At 41.6% G+C, this 18375-nt stretch overlaps 1 protein-coding gene across 1 annotated transcript in view; it reads left to right on the forward strand.

Annotated features, from left to right (window-relative positions):
* URB1 (URB1 ribosome biogenesis 1 homolog (S. cerevisiae)) overlaps window positions 1-16822 on the forward strand; it is a gene marked incomplete at its 5' end in the record, with an annotated part of 39790 nt that extends 22968 nt beyond the window's left edge. Inside the window, 14 exons of the mRNA XM_010140939.1 lie at window positions 154-347; window positions 2067-2177; window positions 2267-2330; window positions 4119-4290; window positions 4827-4929; window positions 8813-8973; window positions 9348-9459; window positions 10389-10495; window positions 11020-11163; window positions 11859-11968; window positions 13038-13214; window positions 14182-14423; window positions 15374-15985; window positions 16617-16822. Of these exons, the coding sequence (XP_010139241.1) occupies window positions 154-347; window positions 2067-2177; window positions 2267-2330; window positions 4119-4290; window positions 4827-4929; window positions 8813-8973; window positions 9348-9459; window positions 10389-10495; window positions 11020-11163; window positions 11859-11968; window positions 13038-13214; window positions 14182-14423; window positions 15374-15985; window positions 16617-16822 (2515 nt within the window). The remainder of the gene's footprint in view (window positions 1-153; window positions 348-2066; window positions 2178-2266; window positions 2331-4118; window positions 4291-4826; window positions 4930-8812; window positions 8974-9347; window positions 9460-10388; window positions 10496-11019; window positions 11164-11858; window positions 11969-13037; window positions 13215-14181; window positions 14424-15373; window positions 15986-16616) is intronic.
* Window positions 16823-18375: the final 1553 nt, after the last annotated feature.

Raw genomic sequence — 18375 nt, forward strand, 5'->3', positions numbered from 1 at the left:
GTGCATGTGTTTTCTTTTTGGTTTGTATTGTTTTTAAATTTGTTTTGGTTTTGCTTTCTTTGCAAAATTCTCATTTCATAAAGACACTTCTTTCAAGCAGGTTTCCTTGGGTTTGGTTGGGATTTGACTTCTCTGTGATCCTTGCTTCTAAAGGTATCGCTACAGAGATGAAGCATTTTTGCAAGTCCTGAATGCTGCTATTCGGTTATTATACAAGAAAGAATCCTCACTTAGTCAGAACTTAGTCAAGCTCTCCAAACTTCACATGATGGTCACGCAGCACTCCCTATTTTTGTCAGCCATACTGAGGTCAAGAGAAGACGATGGCACGAACACTCAGACAAGAGGTATTTTTTAATTTTTTTCTTCCTTTTAACTGTATTTAGTAATCTTGTCTTTCTCACATTATATTCTATCCATTCAGTAACATATCCTCCTACATACACTTGCAGAGCTATTAAACCGTTTCAGAATATTAGTTTTAAAATCTACCTCTGCTTGGATCGAATGTTATATTCATTTTATCACTGCTGATTTTAAACACTTAAGTTTCTAAAACTACTGAACAGGTGAAGGTTTTTTGTGCGAGGAGGGGGTTGGTTGGTTTTGTGGGGTTCTTTCTTTTTTTGTTTTAACCCTGCGGATATCTTGAATTGATTCTTTTGGTTTCTGTGATGCTGTTAGTGTAAGATCACTGAAGTACTGAGGTTCTGCTAGAAATGTGTGTGACGTTTAAAGCTATTTTAAAACAGGTTGATACAAAAGATTTTCAGTTGATTTTGCGAGTTTTGTCAAAAATGTTAATTGATGTGTCTTTGATATTGCAACCTTTCATGAGGAAATAACTCTTCTGTGAGTAATATAAATTGGGTACTAATTCATGTGTAGGATTGGCTTTGTTTCTTTGTCTCTGCCAACTGAAATACTACTACATACATGTCAGCTTTGTCCCACTGTACAGGCCTTTGAGATTCAGTGATTGAAGGAGCCATATAAGAAAAGGGGAGGAAGTTCCCAGGGTGGCATGTTGATAACAAATTTTGTGCAGTGAGGAACATGTAAACAATCTTCAAAGTTTTAAATGACCTGAAAAGAGGAAAAAGGTCTTATGAAGTCACAAATTGGTGAAATTAAAAATAAATAATAGATTTTGCTGCTTACTGTGTATGTTTCACCTTTTGAATGTATTTCTGTAGAGCAGCAAGATGGATTCTTTGAGGCTAACTTCAGTAATTCAGAAGCATGGTGTCAAGAGTGCACTCATTCAAGCTGTTGTCTTTATCATCCGTTTTGTTTCGACATATATTTTCTATTCCTGTAGATCCAAGGGGAAAAAGCCTGTGCCTTCTCACATACTGGGGGTAAAGAAATCTGGATTCAGGTCTTGAATCTGCCACAGATTCCTTATTTGCCTTTGAGTAACCTGACCAGATCACTTGTTTGATCCGTTTCTCAGCTAGTTACAAAATAAAGGTGGATAATTTTTGTGTGCCCCAGGACAAAGTTCCTGTAGCTTGCTAAGTAGTTGGAGTCTGCAGCAATGACCCCTGTTGAAATGCACAGTGAGAAGCATTTGGATAAGTTACTGCGGCTGGGGTGTGAACTTAGAGGTTCTTGCTGACTTCTTGAATGGCTTGGGGAGGTTGCTGGGATGTCTGCTTTTAGTCTGTGCAATGCCCAAGCTAATTGAAGATGCCTTCCCGGGAGAGGAGGGAACTGTGGCTGTATAGCACTTCTTTTTAACCAGAGAGCAAATGTGTACACATGGAAGGTTTCTGCAGGGTAGCATGCTGCATTGTGGACTTTGCCTCACTGTAACATTTGTGTGTCCAGGTGGAAATACTGGTTTAGCTTCTTCAAAAAAAGTTGTTCCAATTGAATGGAATGCATCTTAATCATCCTTCAGTGTAGTCAGGGAAATGGTTTTGGTATTTAATGAGATAGATCTTGATCTACAATGTGCCGTGCTGTGTGTGCATTTAGAAAGGGGGGGGTGCATTGGGGTATTTATATATGCACTATCTAACTGAGAGAGCAGCAAGCCTGAAGTTGTGTGTTTATTTCAGAGGCCTTGGTGGATATTCTGCTGACAGTTGTGAAACTCAGCCCTTCTCTCTGTGAGAGCAGTCACCTTGCTGTGCTGCTGGGTGCCTACGGGGCTACACTGAGTGCTGTAGGTAAGTGTGGTAGACTGGGAAAGGTACTTCCTACCAGATCTGGTTTTTCATCTTCATAGGTGACTGAGTTTGGTTTTCTTCTTCTTTAGATCAGAAGATACTGCTACTGCTGCAGTTATATGAGAAGAATAATCAAAGTCTTATAAATTCGAGGTAAGCTGACATCTTTGTTCAACTCACTACATGCAAATAAGCCGTCTCATAATTGGCATTTTTCCAGGGTCTTATTTTTAACTAACTTTAAACAGTGAGCAAGGTCAAACCTAGAGGTGAATGCCACTTTTGAAAACATTTTCCTTATGTATTTTCTATTCTTAACATAATTCTCGTGTATTGCCCAAACTTTTGGGTTGCTGAAGGCTGGGTGAAGGGCTTTCTCATTTCAGTAGCCCCTGACTCTCCCTAGTAAGATCCCACTATGCAGACTTCATCACAGATGAAGGCCTAAGCACATTTGCTAGTGTAGGACTCCTTCCCTTTGCCTGTTCGCTTGGGATACAGGATTTGCCACTCGGGACAGCTGTTGCTCTTTGAATTATCTTGCTCCTGTATGCATGATAGTCAACTCTGGGTCTTCGCTGGAGAGGAGAAGAATATGCCACTCGAGGAGTGATGTGTAGCCTTTTGCATCAACACATGTGTTGTTAGTTTTGGGGAGCTAGCATGGGTGTCAGTGCCTTCCTTGTCTTTCACCAGTCTGAAATATAGCTCTCTTTGTAGCACAACCTTGCAATATGTCTACACGCTTCATAAGAGAGAACTACGCACTCTATAAAACAAGTTTCTTTTCAGGCCCCATGCCTAAGCAGTCCATAGGAAAGTCTGTTGCTTACAGTTCTTAGAAACACTGATGGTTTTGGTCTGCCTTGCTCAAATGCAGTTTTCTGTCTTTGAGTTACGGGCATAAATATTAACAGCATATTAATGCAAGAGTATTGGCTCAGGAGGTTGGAGCAGGACTGAACTCTCAATTAAGAATCTGTCTTAACTTTGTCTGAGAATATAGATAATCCTTGCAGCCTGTGAAGGGGGACAGGAAGTGAAAATTCTTGTTAGCAGGGGATAGAAATGGCTTCCAGAAGGCAGGGCTCCACCACTAGCCACATCCTGCATAAACCTTTACCGAAAGCGTTCACAAATGGGAGGGTGTTATGTGAGGAGGAGACTGATTTCAGAGGTAGTTCTATTCCAGAACTTCTGTAGCCTTTTTAAAGGAGAAACAATTTCATACTGTACCCTGAGGCAAATTGGTAGCCAGACACTCAGTTAGACTTGTTCCTAGCACTGAAGAGTTTGAGTGAATATAGAGAATATTCAGAAAAAGTGCTGTAAGTGCAACCCAGCAGAATCCAGCTTGTGTTAGAAATGGGAGCCTTCGGGTTCCAGGTGATAAGAAGCCTAACACCATTCCACAAGCTGCGTCACTGACAGGCCTGCTGCTGGCGGTACCCACGTGATAAATGACAATATCAGTAGCACTTAAGCACAATGGCAAAGTATGAGGGGTCTAAAGGAGCAACTTGGAGGAGGAGGAGAGTAGTGATTTATGTTTTACTGAGCCACTGTGATGCTGGTTTGAAATACCAATTGCATTTGAGACAACCTTGTCTAACAAGATTTGGTCACTGACTCTTCATGCAGCTGCTATCATACTTACCTGCATTTATAGCTAAAACAAAAAGCTTTTTTTCTGAGAAAGTAAGTTCTGACTTGGATTAACAGGGTGGGAAATAGTTAATGAGACTCCCTCAGATTGAATTTGAAAAGCTTTTGGATGGATGAAAAAGGTGTTGCCAGGGAAACAAGTTGTAGTTTCAAGTTCCCACAGGATAATATGTACAAGTGAAGGGAAAATTTAAATACCAATTTAGATCCTCTGTAATTGCTTTCCACTCTGTGCTACCAGTCTGTTGACTAATGCCTTTACTTGTAACCTTTAAGAATCCTGCTATGGGGTCCAGCTGCTGTGGAGCATCACAAGACTTGCAAGAGCCTTGGAAAGTCACTATGGCAGCAGCCAAGCATGGAGGAGATTCTGTGTCTGCTAGATCGAGAAAAGATGATGAAGACAATTCTGTCTTTCCCTCAGCATCGCCGTCTTCTGCCCTCACAGGTTCTTTGGTTCAGTCTGCTGAATGACGTAGAAAAAGAGCTCATCACTTTAGTAATTTTTCTTGCATTCATGTAATACATTGCAGTTTGTTTACTTCAGGAGAGTAATTTAAATTCATAAGAGGGCTGGAATTAATTATTTAGAAGCACTTTTTGAATGAATTGCAATATATGGACCACATCTTGTTGGCAGGTGTGATTGTGAAGTATTGCAAAGATTGCCATGTGTAAATGAGACCAGAATTTGACTTTTAAACAGTCGTTAAATTTGACTGTCCAAGGATCCACTGACAATGGGCTCTTCAGTCTTCCATACAATTTTTTAACATGCTTCTATACTTGTTTGTGTTAGTCAGGGGAAATAGTTTTGGAACCTTGATAGTGAAAGCACAAGCGTGTCTCACCCTGTGTTGGATTACATTTTGCAAGGTTTTAGTATTGTCTGCTTTATAATGGGATGAGGTGGTTGGGGGAGTTTGAAACCAAGCTGGGAATTGTCAATGTTCCTTACAAATACTTGTTTGGATTTGGTTTCAGGAGGCACAAGAGTCACTGTATAGAGATGAAAGTGTCGAGAGTCTTGATGACTTCTATGATCCTTGTTTTCTACTTCAGCTCTTCAGTGAACTGACCAGACCAGGTAAAGTGAATCTTTCTATTTAGTGTCATTTTACTCAGTGGTAGCTGCATTGCTCCATGTGTATCTCTGTTATTCTCTAAGAGCTAATACGACAAAGAAATTTGTGCGTAGCTTTGGAGAGAAGAAACGTACATCATTAAACCACCTAATGCTTTGCATTGTAGTTTTCAGAATTTCTTTAAAGGTAACAATTGACATTAAGGAGGGGTTTTGTTGTTTTTTAAAGCACTTTTTCAAATAATTAATATACCTAGTAAGATTTGGATACTCAGAAATAGAACAACATAGCTCTATAGAGACGGGCATTCCTCCTAAGCTGGTCTTGTCCAGACAACTGGGTGCTGCTCCCTCACAGCTCTTTTAAATGTAGTGGGTTAACCCTAGGTAGAGGATGTGATCACTTAATCTGAAGAGAGGTTTTTAAACTGTAACCAGCTTGGAAGCTGTTTAAAACGGAAACAGCTCGGAAGAGACAAAAACAGATAAAAGGTTTATGTTCTCTGATCTATCAAACTGCATTGTGTATATCACAAAAAACAGCACAATGTGATTATAAAAGAGCCTAAGAGGGACCAGTAGAGAATATACCCTGCTGGAAGGTTATGGTTTTTTCTGGCGAATGTGTAGAGCTGTATTCTGCATCAGCTATGGTGTCACAGCAATGCGATGAGCAAAACAGGCATGGGAGGGGTGAAACCTTCTGCTGCTAGACACAGTGCCCTACCTGCAGCTGTTAGGATTGCTCTCATCTGGGGCTGCTTTTGGCTGAGTTTTGGGGAGCAGTAATCCTATTCTTTCAGCTGTGTTCTTAGTGGGAGCTTGTTCTTAGTGGTCAGAGGTAGAGCAGGTTGGAGAAAGTGCCCTGCAATGTTGGAGGAGTTTTCTGGGCATAAACCAGAAGCCACTATTGCTGGGGAAGGGTGAGGGTGTTTCCTGACCAGAGTGAATCTCTGCAGGGGTATCTATTTCTGTGCAGAACACCGTGACTAAACTCAACTGGCCTGTTGGAGCCTGTGGTGATAATACAGGGAAACTTCAGCCAGCTTCTTTTCCATCAGAGATGCGTGGGGCTACTGTATGACCTGAACAGGCCTGTGCTCAGAACTGTTGGAATGTTCGATGATACCTACATGTAGCGGGAGATAGCCCTGTCATCATCACCCATCACTTGGAGGCTTACCACCTTACCTGGTGGGAGGGCTGCACTGCCTGTTGGTCAGCGTCAAGCAGCACTACAGCTAGCCAGCAAGGACAACTGCTTGTGCACGGTTGAAGGAGCTCTTGCACGTGGTGTTTTTCAGAGCTGTGGAGGCAGTGGCTATCCTGGCATAGGCTGAATCTAAAACTGGAGAGGGGAAAAATAGTTCTCTTAACTGCTCCACACTAAGTGAGAGTCTGTGTCCTAAGAGGGGCATTTTTAAGGGCCCAGGTGATTTATGAATTCCAGTCCCATGGTGCTCCTGAATCATGTCAGCTGCTCTTGGAAGTCCCAATTCCTCTTTATTTATTTGCTCTTTGTACTGGCTGCACAGACCCCTGTGCACAGATGTTATGTAACTGCTGAATTTATAAACATAGACTTACTGCACAGTGTTTAGTGCTTACTGAGTAAAAAGTAAGTCTGATGTTGGGCAGATAGCAAGTTCTGTCTAACTTTAGCTCTGATAAGCATCTTGTGGAAAGCTTTTCCATCATGGTTCTCAAGGTACTTTAAACAAACTGTATGTCAGACATAGAATTAGCTTTTTTTTTAATAATAGCTTGTTATTTTATGTTAGTTGTTGACTGCGCTCTCCAAGATCAGCTGGGTGGAAAGTATTTCCACTGCATGTTTACAGCAAAAGAAAGTTTTCCAAATAAATCTTTCTGTGACTAGCATGAACTTTACTGCTCAAGTGAGAACATTGGATTTCACTTTGTGGTACTAGCCCATAAAATTATCCACTTTGTCTGTGTAGTAGTTCTCAAGAACTGTAGTCCGAAGGAGAGCCATGTGGCGGCTTGCTGTGAAAGGGCATATAACATCTATTTGATCCTGCACTGAAGAGTGGTTGTGGTGTAGGCCAGGGCTATGTGTGAGATGTCCATAAGTGATGGAGAATCCTCTGCGGGCAGACAAGTTTTAGATCATCTTTCCACGTTCACTTGGGATTCAGCAGAAAGCGTCCATTTCCAGTGCTTACCTTGCACCTTTGCATCTTGCCTGAAGAGTAGGAAGTGCAGAGGTGTTTTGCCACAGGCAGAAGGTATCAGAAGGTATAGACCAGGTGTCTCTGTGGGCTCTGTTTCTCTTTCTTCTGCCCTGTTCTGGCTACTCCTCTCACCATTTTTACTTTGGCAGTCAAGTGGTGGCCTTGCCCGATGCCTGGAAGTAGAGGCGGGTAGAGCTGTATCTGCATGAGCTCTGGTGATGTGAGAGGTATCCCATGCTGACAAACGAGGGATCTCTGCTCCCCAGGAGAATGACTGAGATGTTTTGTGTAACACCAGTTAAAGTTGATGTGCTTTGGTGAGGAGTGGTGCTAGATAATTGCTGAGTTTGAAATAACTTGTAAAACCACTCACTCAAAGATCTGTTAATGCAATTCAGGGACGTCTTTGCATTGGTCATGTAGCGGTGGGCTGGTTGGGAGGCAATTGCTGGGAGGTGGAGACTCTGCTGTTGCCTGGCTGATGACTAGCAGAGCTGGCTATGAAACTGCCAGGCACAAAATTGAAGTAGGAGTTCTGGCAGCTGAGGAAAAGAGGAGAGAAATAGCCCAGCTGCTGATGTGGAGCCATAAATAATCTGTGATTTTTACATAAATATATAGAAAATACATATATCTGTTTTACCTGTGGGTGGGTGGTGGTGGGAGAGGAAATCAGTGGACCAAACATAAGTACTTGTCAGCAAGACTACAGCCTCTTCTTAAATAGGAATATTTGTTTCTCAGAAAACTTCCTCTTGACCTTCAGTGTGAATTACAAGAAAATATGTGAATATTGTTGCTAAACTCAGAACTGCAATATGTTTTCACTTTAGCTGGTAAAATACAATTGAGGTGCCATTATATTCCCTTACTGGTGAATGGAATAGAAATGGCACGGGAGATGTTGTGGAGATTTCACCTCAAGTCATTTCTAGCCATCAGTGGGTAGAAATGGAACGACCCTTGAAAACACACAGCCCTTAAATGAGAAACTCAGTCTCCTGATGACAAAACGCTATGGAAGATAAATGTTAGATTCAAGAGTGTGTTTTCTGTTTGGCTGGTTATTTTCATTGCTGGAATTCATTTGTCCCAGAAGGGCATAGGGGTACATTTAAGTACTCCTCTTGGAAAATAAAAGATTCTACCAGCAGAATCACTCATGCCTGTACAGTAACCAGTGGTGTGGCTGATGGCTTGTATTATTCTCCTGTCTGTTCTATTACAGAAGCTCCTTAGTGCAGACAGGCTTTTCATTGGCTACGGTGGTCTTTCCTTCAGGCACAGACTTACCAAGCGCCTAGAAAATGTTTTGAGGAGGAGAATTTTCCCTCTTGTTCTTCTTTATACTTAACTTTCCTGAAACAGTGAGATACGTGTTGTCTTTACAGAACTTACTCCTAACTTTGCATGGTCAAACAGGCAGAATCATTTCTGTCTCATGTAAATGAGACGAACCACATTAATTTCAGCTCAGGTAAGGAATTCCTGGGCAGAGTCATTTGCAGAATGCCTTTGTTAGCATTTAACTTCAACATGCAGTGAAATGACATTGTGTAGGAATAGATCTAGAAACCGGTGTTCATGAATTTAAGTTTTTTTACGGGTTGTAGTGTTGTTACATACTCTACAACGTGTCAGTATAATGTACTGGGTGCTTTGCTTTGTTTTTTTCCCCTCTTCCCGCACAGAGTGTGTAGTGGCATGTCAAAAGTTTGTCGAAGTCAATGCCCTGGGTCTAACAGTAGCTGCCCTTAGCAGCTATGATTCCAGCATGAGAGCAGCTGCGTACTTCGTCCTGGCTTCCTTTCGTTCTCATCTGGAAGGAGCTCGCTTTCGAGAGAAGAGTCAGGTAAGACTGAGATCGATTGGTAGTTTGCCAGGTTAAACACTTTAGGTCATGGACTTTTATGGGAGAGTCACTTCTTTACTCCTCCATCTACATGGACATGGTGAGAGAGCTTCAAGAAGCTTTTTATCCTCTGTTCCATTATTTCTCTATTGCTTTGTGTTTTCTTCCATTCTAATCAATGGGCAGAAAAAGGGAGGAAAATGTGTTTTTTAATTTCTTGGGGATTTTATTTGTAGGCCTGGAAATCCTGATGTGATTTGTGTTTGATTTATGGCTTGTGGAATATTCTAAAACCTTATTTATATATTCATACTGTCCTGTTTATTCGTTTGGGTTATGGTTCAAGCTTTTCTCCCTGGGCTCTTGTGTTGCAGTTGCTCTATCTCTTGGATACTGTGCAAAATGGGATCACGCAGCCAAACCTCAGATTTACCTTCTCTTTGACCCTCTACATTGCTCGTGTGGCACAGCAGATTCTGAAGCCAGGTACTGAAACCCTACTGTGAATGTTGAATTCCTGCGGTGAGTCACTGTGCATGGAGCAATGTCCTTGGCCAGTGCCGGAAGATGAGATAGCTGTGACGCTGGTAGACATGAAGTATGCTTTCCGTGTTCCAAAGAAAAACTTCCAGTGCTCATGTAAAAGGCCTGGAGAAGGGTCAAAGTGCCATTTTGTGTACAAACCCCGTCTGATCCATCAGGGATGAAGGCACTGCCCTATAATTTTGGGGCTGAGGAGGGCAGAGGACTAGATGAGTGAAACTAGGTGAGTGTGGGTCCTGTTCAACAGATCAGAGTAGGTTGGCCTGAGTGTCGTTTTGTCCTTAGACACTGAATCAACATAAGTCACTATTGCGAAGGAGAATCATAGCATTAGGGAGTGGTTCAGTTTAGGCGAGACCCTGTGAAGTCTCCAGGTAAACTGCCCAAAGCAGGGCCAGCGGTGAGGACAGACCGCTTTGCTCAGGGCTTTAGCCTAGAAAACCTCGAGCGCTGGACTGATCGTAGAAAGCCTCCAAGGATGGAGACTGTATAGTCCCCCTGGACAACTCGTTCCACTGTTTGTGAGGTGCACGTTGGGTCTGTAGGTTAAAAATTATGATTGCCTAATGTGAAGTGTTGGGCTTGAAACGTGGAGAGATTTGCCTCTCACATTGCAGCAGATTTCTGTTTTGTCGATGAAATAACATTGGGTTTGCTGAAATCAGAGCCAGGTTTTATCTTCTCACCCACTTTGTGCACGCTCTGAATGACAATATAATCAGCTTAGAGAAGGAGGCCTCCTCACCGTAATTAATGTACTGTTCTGATAGCTAGCCGAAACACTGGAAAGTACAGGTTCCGGTTATTTTTCTGCATGGTTGTGTATTGTAAATGTTGTCCTCCTCCACAATAACCATTGTTTCTCTTCGCAGAGGAGCACATGTATATAAAGGTAAACAGATTCCTTCTGTCACACCAGTATTTGGACCTGAGGAAGGTACCAGGGTTTTTCCAGCTTTTCTACAGTTTTGATTTTGAGGTAATGTGAGAATCCCATCTTAGGTATCCACTAATTCTTCAGAAAATAATAGAAAAAATCCCATAAAAATGTAATGGATATTACTTTTCCATAGGTAATTAACTACAGGCATCTTGCTTTTGTTTTATATTGGAATTAGAAGTATTATTTCTGGGTTTCTTCTTATTTTCTTCATAATAACACATAATGAAATAATGAGTTGTGCTCTGTGTGCTCTGCAAGCACAACAAACAAAATGTTCTGCCCTAGCTAGCTTACATTCCTCTTTGAGTTTAGATTATTAATGTTGAGTTCAACTGAGGTATTTTAGAAACAGCAACTTTTAAATTTCCATTCTCAGTGCATATTTGTGCTGCAGAGTAAATGTTCCTGATGGATGTTGTTGATTAAATTTGATAGGGATGAAGATTGAAAAAGCAGTAAAGCACTGTGCTGGCATTCCCAGGGAACCAGGTTTTTTGTGCTCTTGTGAGCAGGCATTTTTTTGAAATGTCTGATGGTGGTATTTTTCTTATGGCTTCTAGTATAAAACAGAACGTGAGTGGATTCTCAGATTTCTTGGAGAAGGGCTGCGTGATAAACATTGCTACGAGCTTTATGACTACCAGAGGATTTTCCAGGTCATTCTTTCCTTTTTCAACAGTCCTCTGTGTGATGAGGGCTCCCAGGTAAGAATTTAAAAATAAAAAAACCAAACCCAAACCACAGAAGTGGTATGTATGGTTTGGGGATAGTAAAACAAAGCAGAAAGGAGCAATGAACTCTTCCTTTGCCCCCTTGAAAATCTGTTCCTTGTTGATTTTATGTATGTGTGAAGGGAGAAATAATTGCTTCTGTCTAAAACAGAGTCGCATCTTTGTCCTCTGTCACTTTCATCAGCTGGTGGTCTGGCTCTAGTCATATTTCTGCCGCTTCTTGGAAGGTATAGCAGGTACTGCAGTTTCGCTCATACAGTCAGGGGCCTTTGCTTCTTTAGGTTTTCTTATTCCCTAACCAGCATGTTACCTGTACGGTGCTTTATTAGGGAGAAAACTCCCATGCCAGAAGCTCTCATGTTCATAAGCATCCACCTTGAGAAATCTAGTCTGCTAGAAGTATCTTGGTTACGTATCAAAATCTTGGGCAAAAAGAGAAAATTGTCTTGCTACTGTAGGGCTAAGAGTAGTGTCTGTGTGTGTATGAAGCCTTAAAAAGAATGTCTTTTCTTCCCTGGGGTCGCTAAGAATATGTGGTGTTGGTAATACATTTTAAGTTGATCGGATCCCAGACAAATTGCTAATTATACCCTTCTGGAAGATTGATAGTAGTTAGATCTGACTATGTTCTGATTTTGTAAAATATCAAATTATATTTTCTGATTCAGAGTCGTATTCTGGAGATACTACAAAATGCTGCCCATGTCACCAGAGCTGCCTATGAGCTAATACAAGATCACAGCCTCCTAACCTGGATAGTGCACATCTTGGAGAAAAGGTAACTGGGGAAATACTAGTGAGATGGGAACAATTTTACTGTCCACAGTAGAATAATTTTGCAACTGAGTATGAAAACAAGGGTGACAGATACAGAGATGGTCTGTCAGCGGTTGGGGCAGTGGTGGGGCTTCATATTTTTGATGACACTTTCTTGAAAAACTTAGAAAACAAAATGGCACTTTAATTTAGCGTGTGTGACTCTTTCATTTCAAATGTCCACAATTCCCACTGTGTCATACTTGCACGGTAATGAATTTTGAGCTGTCTGTAACATTTCTCCTCCCACTCCTTCCTTCTCTATCCCCTTGCCTCTCCGTTGACATAGATGCACGTGCATGCGCATACACACAAAATCTCTTCAGCACAGATTCCCCTGGCAGGTTCAAGTAAGGTTTCAGGATCATCTACAGTGCAACTAGCCTGAACAGGTTCCTAGCACCGTTTCCCTGTTGTACACCTCTCTTTGGTACAATTTGGTATGTTTGGTAGAGAAAAAGCCTGGATTTGGCCTTTGGCACCCAGTACTTACTTTGTGATCGTGCTTTTGAGAAGTACTGTTCTTGCATCATCTGTACAAAAATGAGATTGCTCCCCTGCCTCCTCCCTGCCCTTAGAATAACAAGCTAAATATAAATAGGCTCGATACTGCCCTGTCAGCATTGCTATTTCTTAAAGTCTTAGGAACATGAGGAACCAAGCTGTCCTGACAGTAAGTGCTCTAAGGCAACGGTGGCAGTGGTTGCAGTGTAACGGAATACTTGGCAGAGCTGTGTAATGAAACGTGCAAGTCACAAATCGCTGGTCCCATGCAGGGGCTGTGATACACTACTGTGTTTCCCCAGCTGCAACATGGCAAGAAGGCAGCAATAACCAGGGCCTCCGTGTGTCTGCGGCTGCAGAGGGATGTGCTCTTGTGCCCTGATGGGGTGCTGGCTGAGAGGCACCTATTGCCATTCACGGCTCCAAAAGTGCACTAGAATATGGTCCTCTGCAGGTGATGGATTGGTTCCTGGTTAGGATCTGCCCTCCAAATGGGCATTTGCTTCTTTTTCTTGTTTGTTTTTCAGGTTTCTGGAAAACAAGCTGTTAAATAAAATTATTTCCTTACTCCATACTCTGTGGCTAACAAATTTAGGAAGCAAGAAAGAAAGCAAGAATCAATCCCAGGAGAACAGGAAGTTTCTTCCAATTCAGCTTATAAATGAATTTCTGTATGTTCTGATCACGTTAATCAAACACATTCGGTAAGATTTTTGTTTGTTTGTTTGTTTTTTTAATCAATTTCCATTTCATCCTCTGTCAGTTTGAAACTTACCGAGGGAGGCCAGAAGAATTTATTGATCTGTGGTATTTAATGCCTTTTTTTCCCCCTGCAGTTTGAATGTTGACTAGTGACTTTTGATGAGGTTTCTTTGACAGGAAGGTTTAGCTGTTTAAATGCCTGAGGAATAAAATAACAGCTGATGCACAGTTACTGCCAAGCTCTACATCCTTAATGACTGGTCGTTTTTAAGCTGCTGTGTTTCACCTTTTTCCCACTGGCTTAGAGCTTGCAGTTAGCCATGTTCTTTGCTGCAAGGATCTTTCATACTCTCTGAAGGTTTAGACTTCTGTGTCTGTATCACGCGTGCAAACTGTACAAGGAGAAACTGTGCAGAGTTCTACGTGACAGTGTTTAGAAATGGTCAGTCTCTTCTCTCCAGATCCAGAGCACTTAACCTGTCCAAGCACAGCCATTGCAGCTGGGACAGTAGAAAGCAGATGGGTAACCAGTTCTGTTTGGGTTCATAATAGCCCACGCAGCTCTTTGTGCAGACAACTATTGCCACAACCTGGAGAAGCTGTGTTAATATCCTCAAAATTTTGAAAACCCGTGCAAGATAAAGCATAGGTAAGGCTCCAGACTTCTGTCGTCCTCCTTGTGTGCCATCTGTCTTTGCTGTTTACAGGCAGGAGGGCAAAGACTATATTTCCTGGTCTGTTCTGCCAAACACTAATGTATTGAAGCACTGAGGATTCAGGGAAGAAAAACTTTCCTTCAGGGAAGGAAACTAATTACTACTGGTATTCTGAGAAACAAGAGTATAGGTCTACACAACTGCAGGAGAAAAGTGTAGGAAGAGACTGCAAGGAGAAAAAAACTCTGTGCTTATTTTATTTTATTAATTACAATATGGAAAAATACATGGCACTTTTGTTCTCTTTTCACAGGACTAATTTAGATCTAGTCAAACTGACTCAGTTTTTCAGTACACTCAGTTCTGTGCTGGAATATCGTGCTATAGTTGTTGAGGCCTTCAAAGAAATGAGCCGGTTCACTGTGAATGACAGCGTTCTCTCAAATAAAGAGATCCTGCTGCTGCTGCATAAGTGGAGCATCATCGAAAAAGACCTGGAACTGCAAGAGGATGTGCAGACTCTTGCTCAGAAATACCAGATTAAAGAATTGCTTAGTGAGTACTGAAGTATTTCAGAAAAGTAGTATTGATGAAGCTGGTGAAAGCTAAGCATACACGTGAAGCAAACTTCATAGCAAGTAGCATTAATAACTTTTGTTGGACAATCTGATACGGCTTGGGGGGAGAGGAATGGAAATGGAACCCTATTTTCCAGGTCTTCATTGTAGTGATTTCTAAATTTAACATTATTCTGGAAACTTTGGAGAAATATAGTTTTAAAAAGAGAAGGAGTTTTAAAGTGAAACTTAGTTGCAGATCTAGAGTTTTGAAAAATTGTATTCTTAAATGATTTTTTTTTTAAAAAAAAGAAGCGCTGTTGCTGTCTGCTGCTCCCCATGACCTGCGCAGCATCTAACAGAGGGCAGACCTGCATCCAAAGTTCGTCTGCCTGTCTCTTCCCTTTTCACAGCCCTTGGCTGGCAGCATCTCACCAGCCAGACGCTCATCCCAGAGGTGGCTGTGCTGGAGGAAGGCAGACTTTGCTGCTTCAGCCTGCGCCGTTCAAAAGCACCGTAGCTGTGCTATCTCCTTCCATAGGCAGACACGTGCTGTGCCTTCGCTAGCCTGGAGAGAGAGTAGCAGCTTGAGCATCATGAGGTGGTGTACGTAATGTAGCCTCACTGGCAACACTGCGTCTTGTGGACCTCTGAAATACAGCCTTGGCTTGGCTGGGCTGTGGGCCAGGGCCTGGGTGCCATTATTGCTCACCTCAAAAGTTAGGCGATCCGGTTCCGAAAAGTGTTTCAGCCTATGACTCACTCAGCTGCCTGTAGCCCTTTTGCTGTGAATTGAGCATAGGCTCAGTTAGGCTGCTAAATGAGGCTAGAACGTAGCCATTTAGCAACTGAAACAACACATGATGCTGTCTTTCTTGCATAATTTTATACCAGGTAAAACATTTGGAGTATCTGATATTTGTTTTAGTGGTGTTTTTCTTCTTACAGAAAATATTAAAGAAAAGAACAAACCTCAAGCCTTGTCTCGTGCATCTCACCACATTCGGAAAAAGAATGAAATAGAAAGAGAAGACGATGCTGCTGCTGCTGCTGCAGACCTGAAAGCCTCTCACCTGGAGAAATGCAGAGGTTGTCTGAATTCCATATTTGCCCATTGGGAGCCTGTTTTCCCAGTGCCACCTACCAGGCATCACGGGGAGCCCCTCAAATCTGCTGACCTTGCAGATGAAACAGTTGGCCTGACCTGTGCATCCACTTACATAGTAACTAAATGGCTGGTGAAGTCCATGGTTGAGCACAGGCTTGATAAGCAAAATGTCTTGGTAACTCTGCAGTGGCTACGTAATTGCATCTTGCCACACCCAGTGGCAGTGCAGGAGGTGCTTAAGGATGAGACATTGAGAAACAACCTCTTCAAGTTTTACACCCAGGTGTGTGAGGCCAGCAGTGGGACGGATGGACTCTTTAAAGAGCTCTGTTTGTTCAGTTCAATCATGCTTCAGCTAATGGATGCTCAGGGCCTGACCAACAACAGCTTTCATGAACTTGTGAAGACATTGTGCCAGTCCGCAATGACAGAAGAGGATGCGAACAAGAAAGGTAACTTACCTGTTCCTTTTCACTCACAGTACAAGGCGGCAATGGTAGAAGGAAAGCAGTTCCGTGTTTTTTTTAATTCATCAGAACAGTCTGAAGTGTGCTGATGTCCATTGGTGCTCATAACTTCACAAAGTAACAGCTGTGTCTTTGGTGGTATGGGCACAGGGGTTGGTAGCACAGAACAGGGGTCACACTGTAGGTGTTTCTGATGGTACAGGTGTCATACACCCTCAGAGAAACTTCCCTTTCCAGAACTAAAATGGAGTTCAGAAGGGTACAAAAATATGACTCCAAGGGGGAAAATGGTCAGCAGCAAATGAGTCCATGTGAGCGTGGGTTCTGATCCATACGCTGTTCACTGTTACCATTTGATAGCAAAAGCCACAGGGCAAATTTCAAACTTTTTTAAAGAGGTCAGAAAGTTGTGCCAACAAGAAACCGTTTTCTTTCTGTAGTGTGAGGAGGATCATTGGCTTTGTATGGGCAAAAACCCCATAAATTTTCCATCTAGGAAAAGAATTAGAAAGTATTTTAAAACTTAAGTCTGGAAGTAAAATGGTTTGGGTTTGTATTACTACGTGGAAATAGAAGCGTATCTGTTCTGATTGTTCTCCATTTTTTTCTTCCACAGCTGTTTGTGTATTCCTGACTTCTGTTTACATTGGGGACATGTGGCTTGGAGCGCAGGAGCCACATATGTTAATAACCCACGTCAAATTGATCTGCAGCAGTGCAGATGATAAATTAAACGATGATGACTTGGAAACTCATAAACAAGGAGGAGAAACTATTATGCCTCTTTGCAAATCCCTTTACTTGGCTACATTGGGGCATTAATTCAGTGAACTGACACTTAATCTTTAATGTTATATGACCTGCTATTGTTGCTTCGAGCCATGAAACCCTCCTGAACTGTTCTCCATACCAATCTAACTTGCTTTGTCATAAAGATCAATATTTTATTACTGTGTGCAAACTCAGAGGGGAAAAATCGTATTCATCATCTCTTGGAGGAACATTAAAGCCATAATTTCTCCTTTCTTGAACAGTATGGGACATTGAATGTTATTTATATCATTTTTATTACAGGCATTTTTAACTTTATGAAGGATCAAAAAAGGCTTTATTTCAGTCCCCATGAGTTAAAAATCCACCCTCTCTCCTATATAAGATGGGGAAAAAAGACTGCAGAACTTCACCACAATGGGGTGTAAGTGCGAAGAACGAGTAGTCAGAGGTTTAGCCGCGATGATTTACTCTTTCTTGAAGAACCCAGTTTCTTTCATGATGTATGATACCAAACCACTGTGACTGAACACGGGAATCACGATGGTTTGGAATTCTTGGTTTTAAATTAAATGGCTTTTGAAAGCTTTTATATCAGAGCTGGTCGGGTTTTATTCTCCTTTCTGGTTTGTTTTCTTTTTCAATTAAAGAAAAGCCCTGACCATCACCACCGCTGGGACTTGTAACAAAGGCCCATCTCCTCTCCACTCTGACAAGATGAGAGATGGAACTAAAACCCAAATGACTTGCTGCTCATTGATTATACATGGTTTTTATTGGAAAATCTCTGTGAAATCTGATAAATATTTCTTGAACGTGGCCTCGAGGGCAGTTTAACAAACCGTTCCAGATATGCAAACAAGCAGAGCCTGAATTTGAACCTTTGAAATGTAAAACAGGATTTAATAAAATGACTCATGAATGTGTGCTGTGCCTAAGTACTTTGTACAAATTCTGTACAGGGAAAAAAGCAGAAATGCACACTCCTTGTGATATTTATTTAATTCGGGGGGGTTAAAATAAAAAATAATGATTGCTTCTACATATAAATGATCTTGTCCTAAAGAAGCCATAATATCTATATGAAGACTTGCTTTAAAAATAACAGTATTTCTCGAAAAAGCTGCAAGCCCACTAAAGGCTAAGTTTTGGGTTGTATAAAATCCCTAGAGTCAGACATCAGGAAATCTTCTTTGCAATGAAAAAAACTTTCTTTACTTTAAGAAAAACCCAAAACCAAAACAGTGAAAAAGAAACCAAAGGAGTACCAAAACAAAAGATGTCTTTCCATCTCATCTAAGTGGAAACAAAAATACGTACAACACATAGGGAAGGAGTTTTTCAGCTGTCTTGAGGGACTGAGCACATCCGACAGTGGCTTATAGTATGATTTGCTTGAGAGAATTAAAGAAATTATATAAACCCATTCAGCCAACCTAAGGACAGTAATACAGAAACATGTTTTCTCTACCCAAATCTATCTTAATTAAATTAATTTTCCCCAAGCTGAATCTCTTTTGCCCGTGATGTTAACTGGTAAGCAATTACCCTCTCTTAATCCCGACCCATGAATTTTTTAATCCCATTTTCTGCCCTGTCCTGCT

This window comes from Buceros rhinoceros, unplaced genomic scaffold (genome assembly GCF_000710305.1).
Source record: "Buceros rhinoceros silvestris isolate BGI_N320 unplaced genomic scaffold, ASM71030v1 scaffold3718, whole genome shotgun sequence".
Classification (NCBI taxonomy): Eukaryota; Metazoa; Chordata; class Aves; order Bucerotiformes; family Bucerotidae; genus Buceros; species Buceros rhinoceros.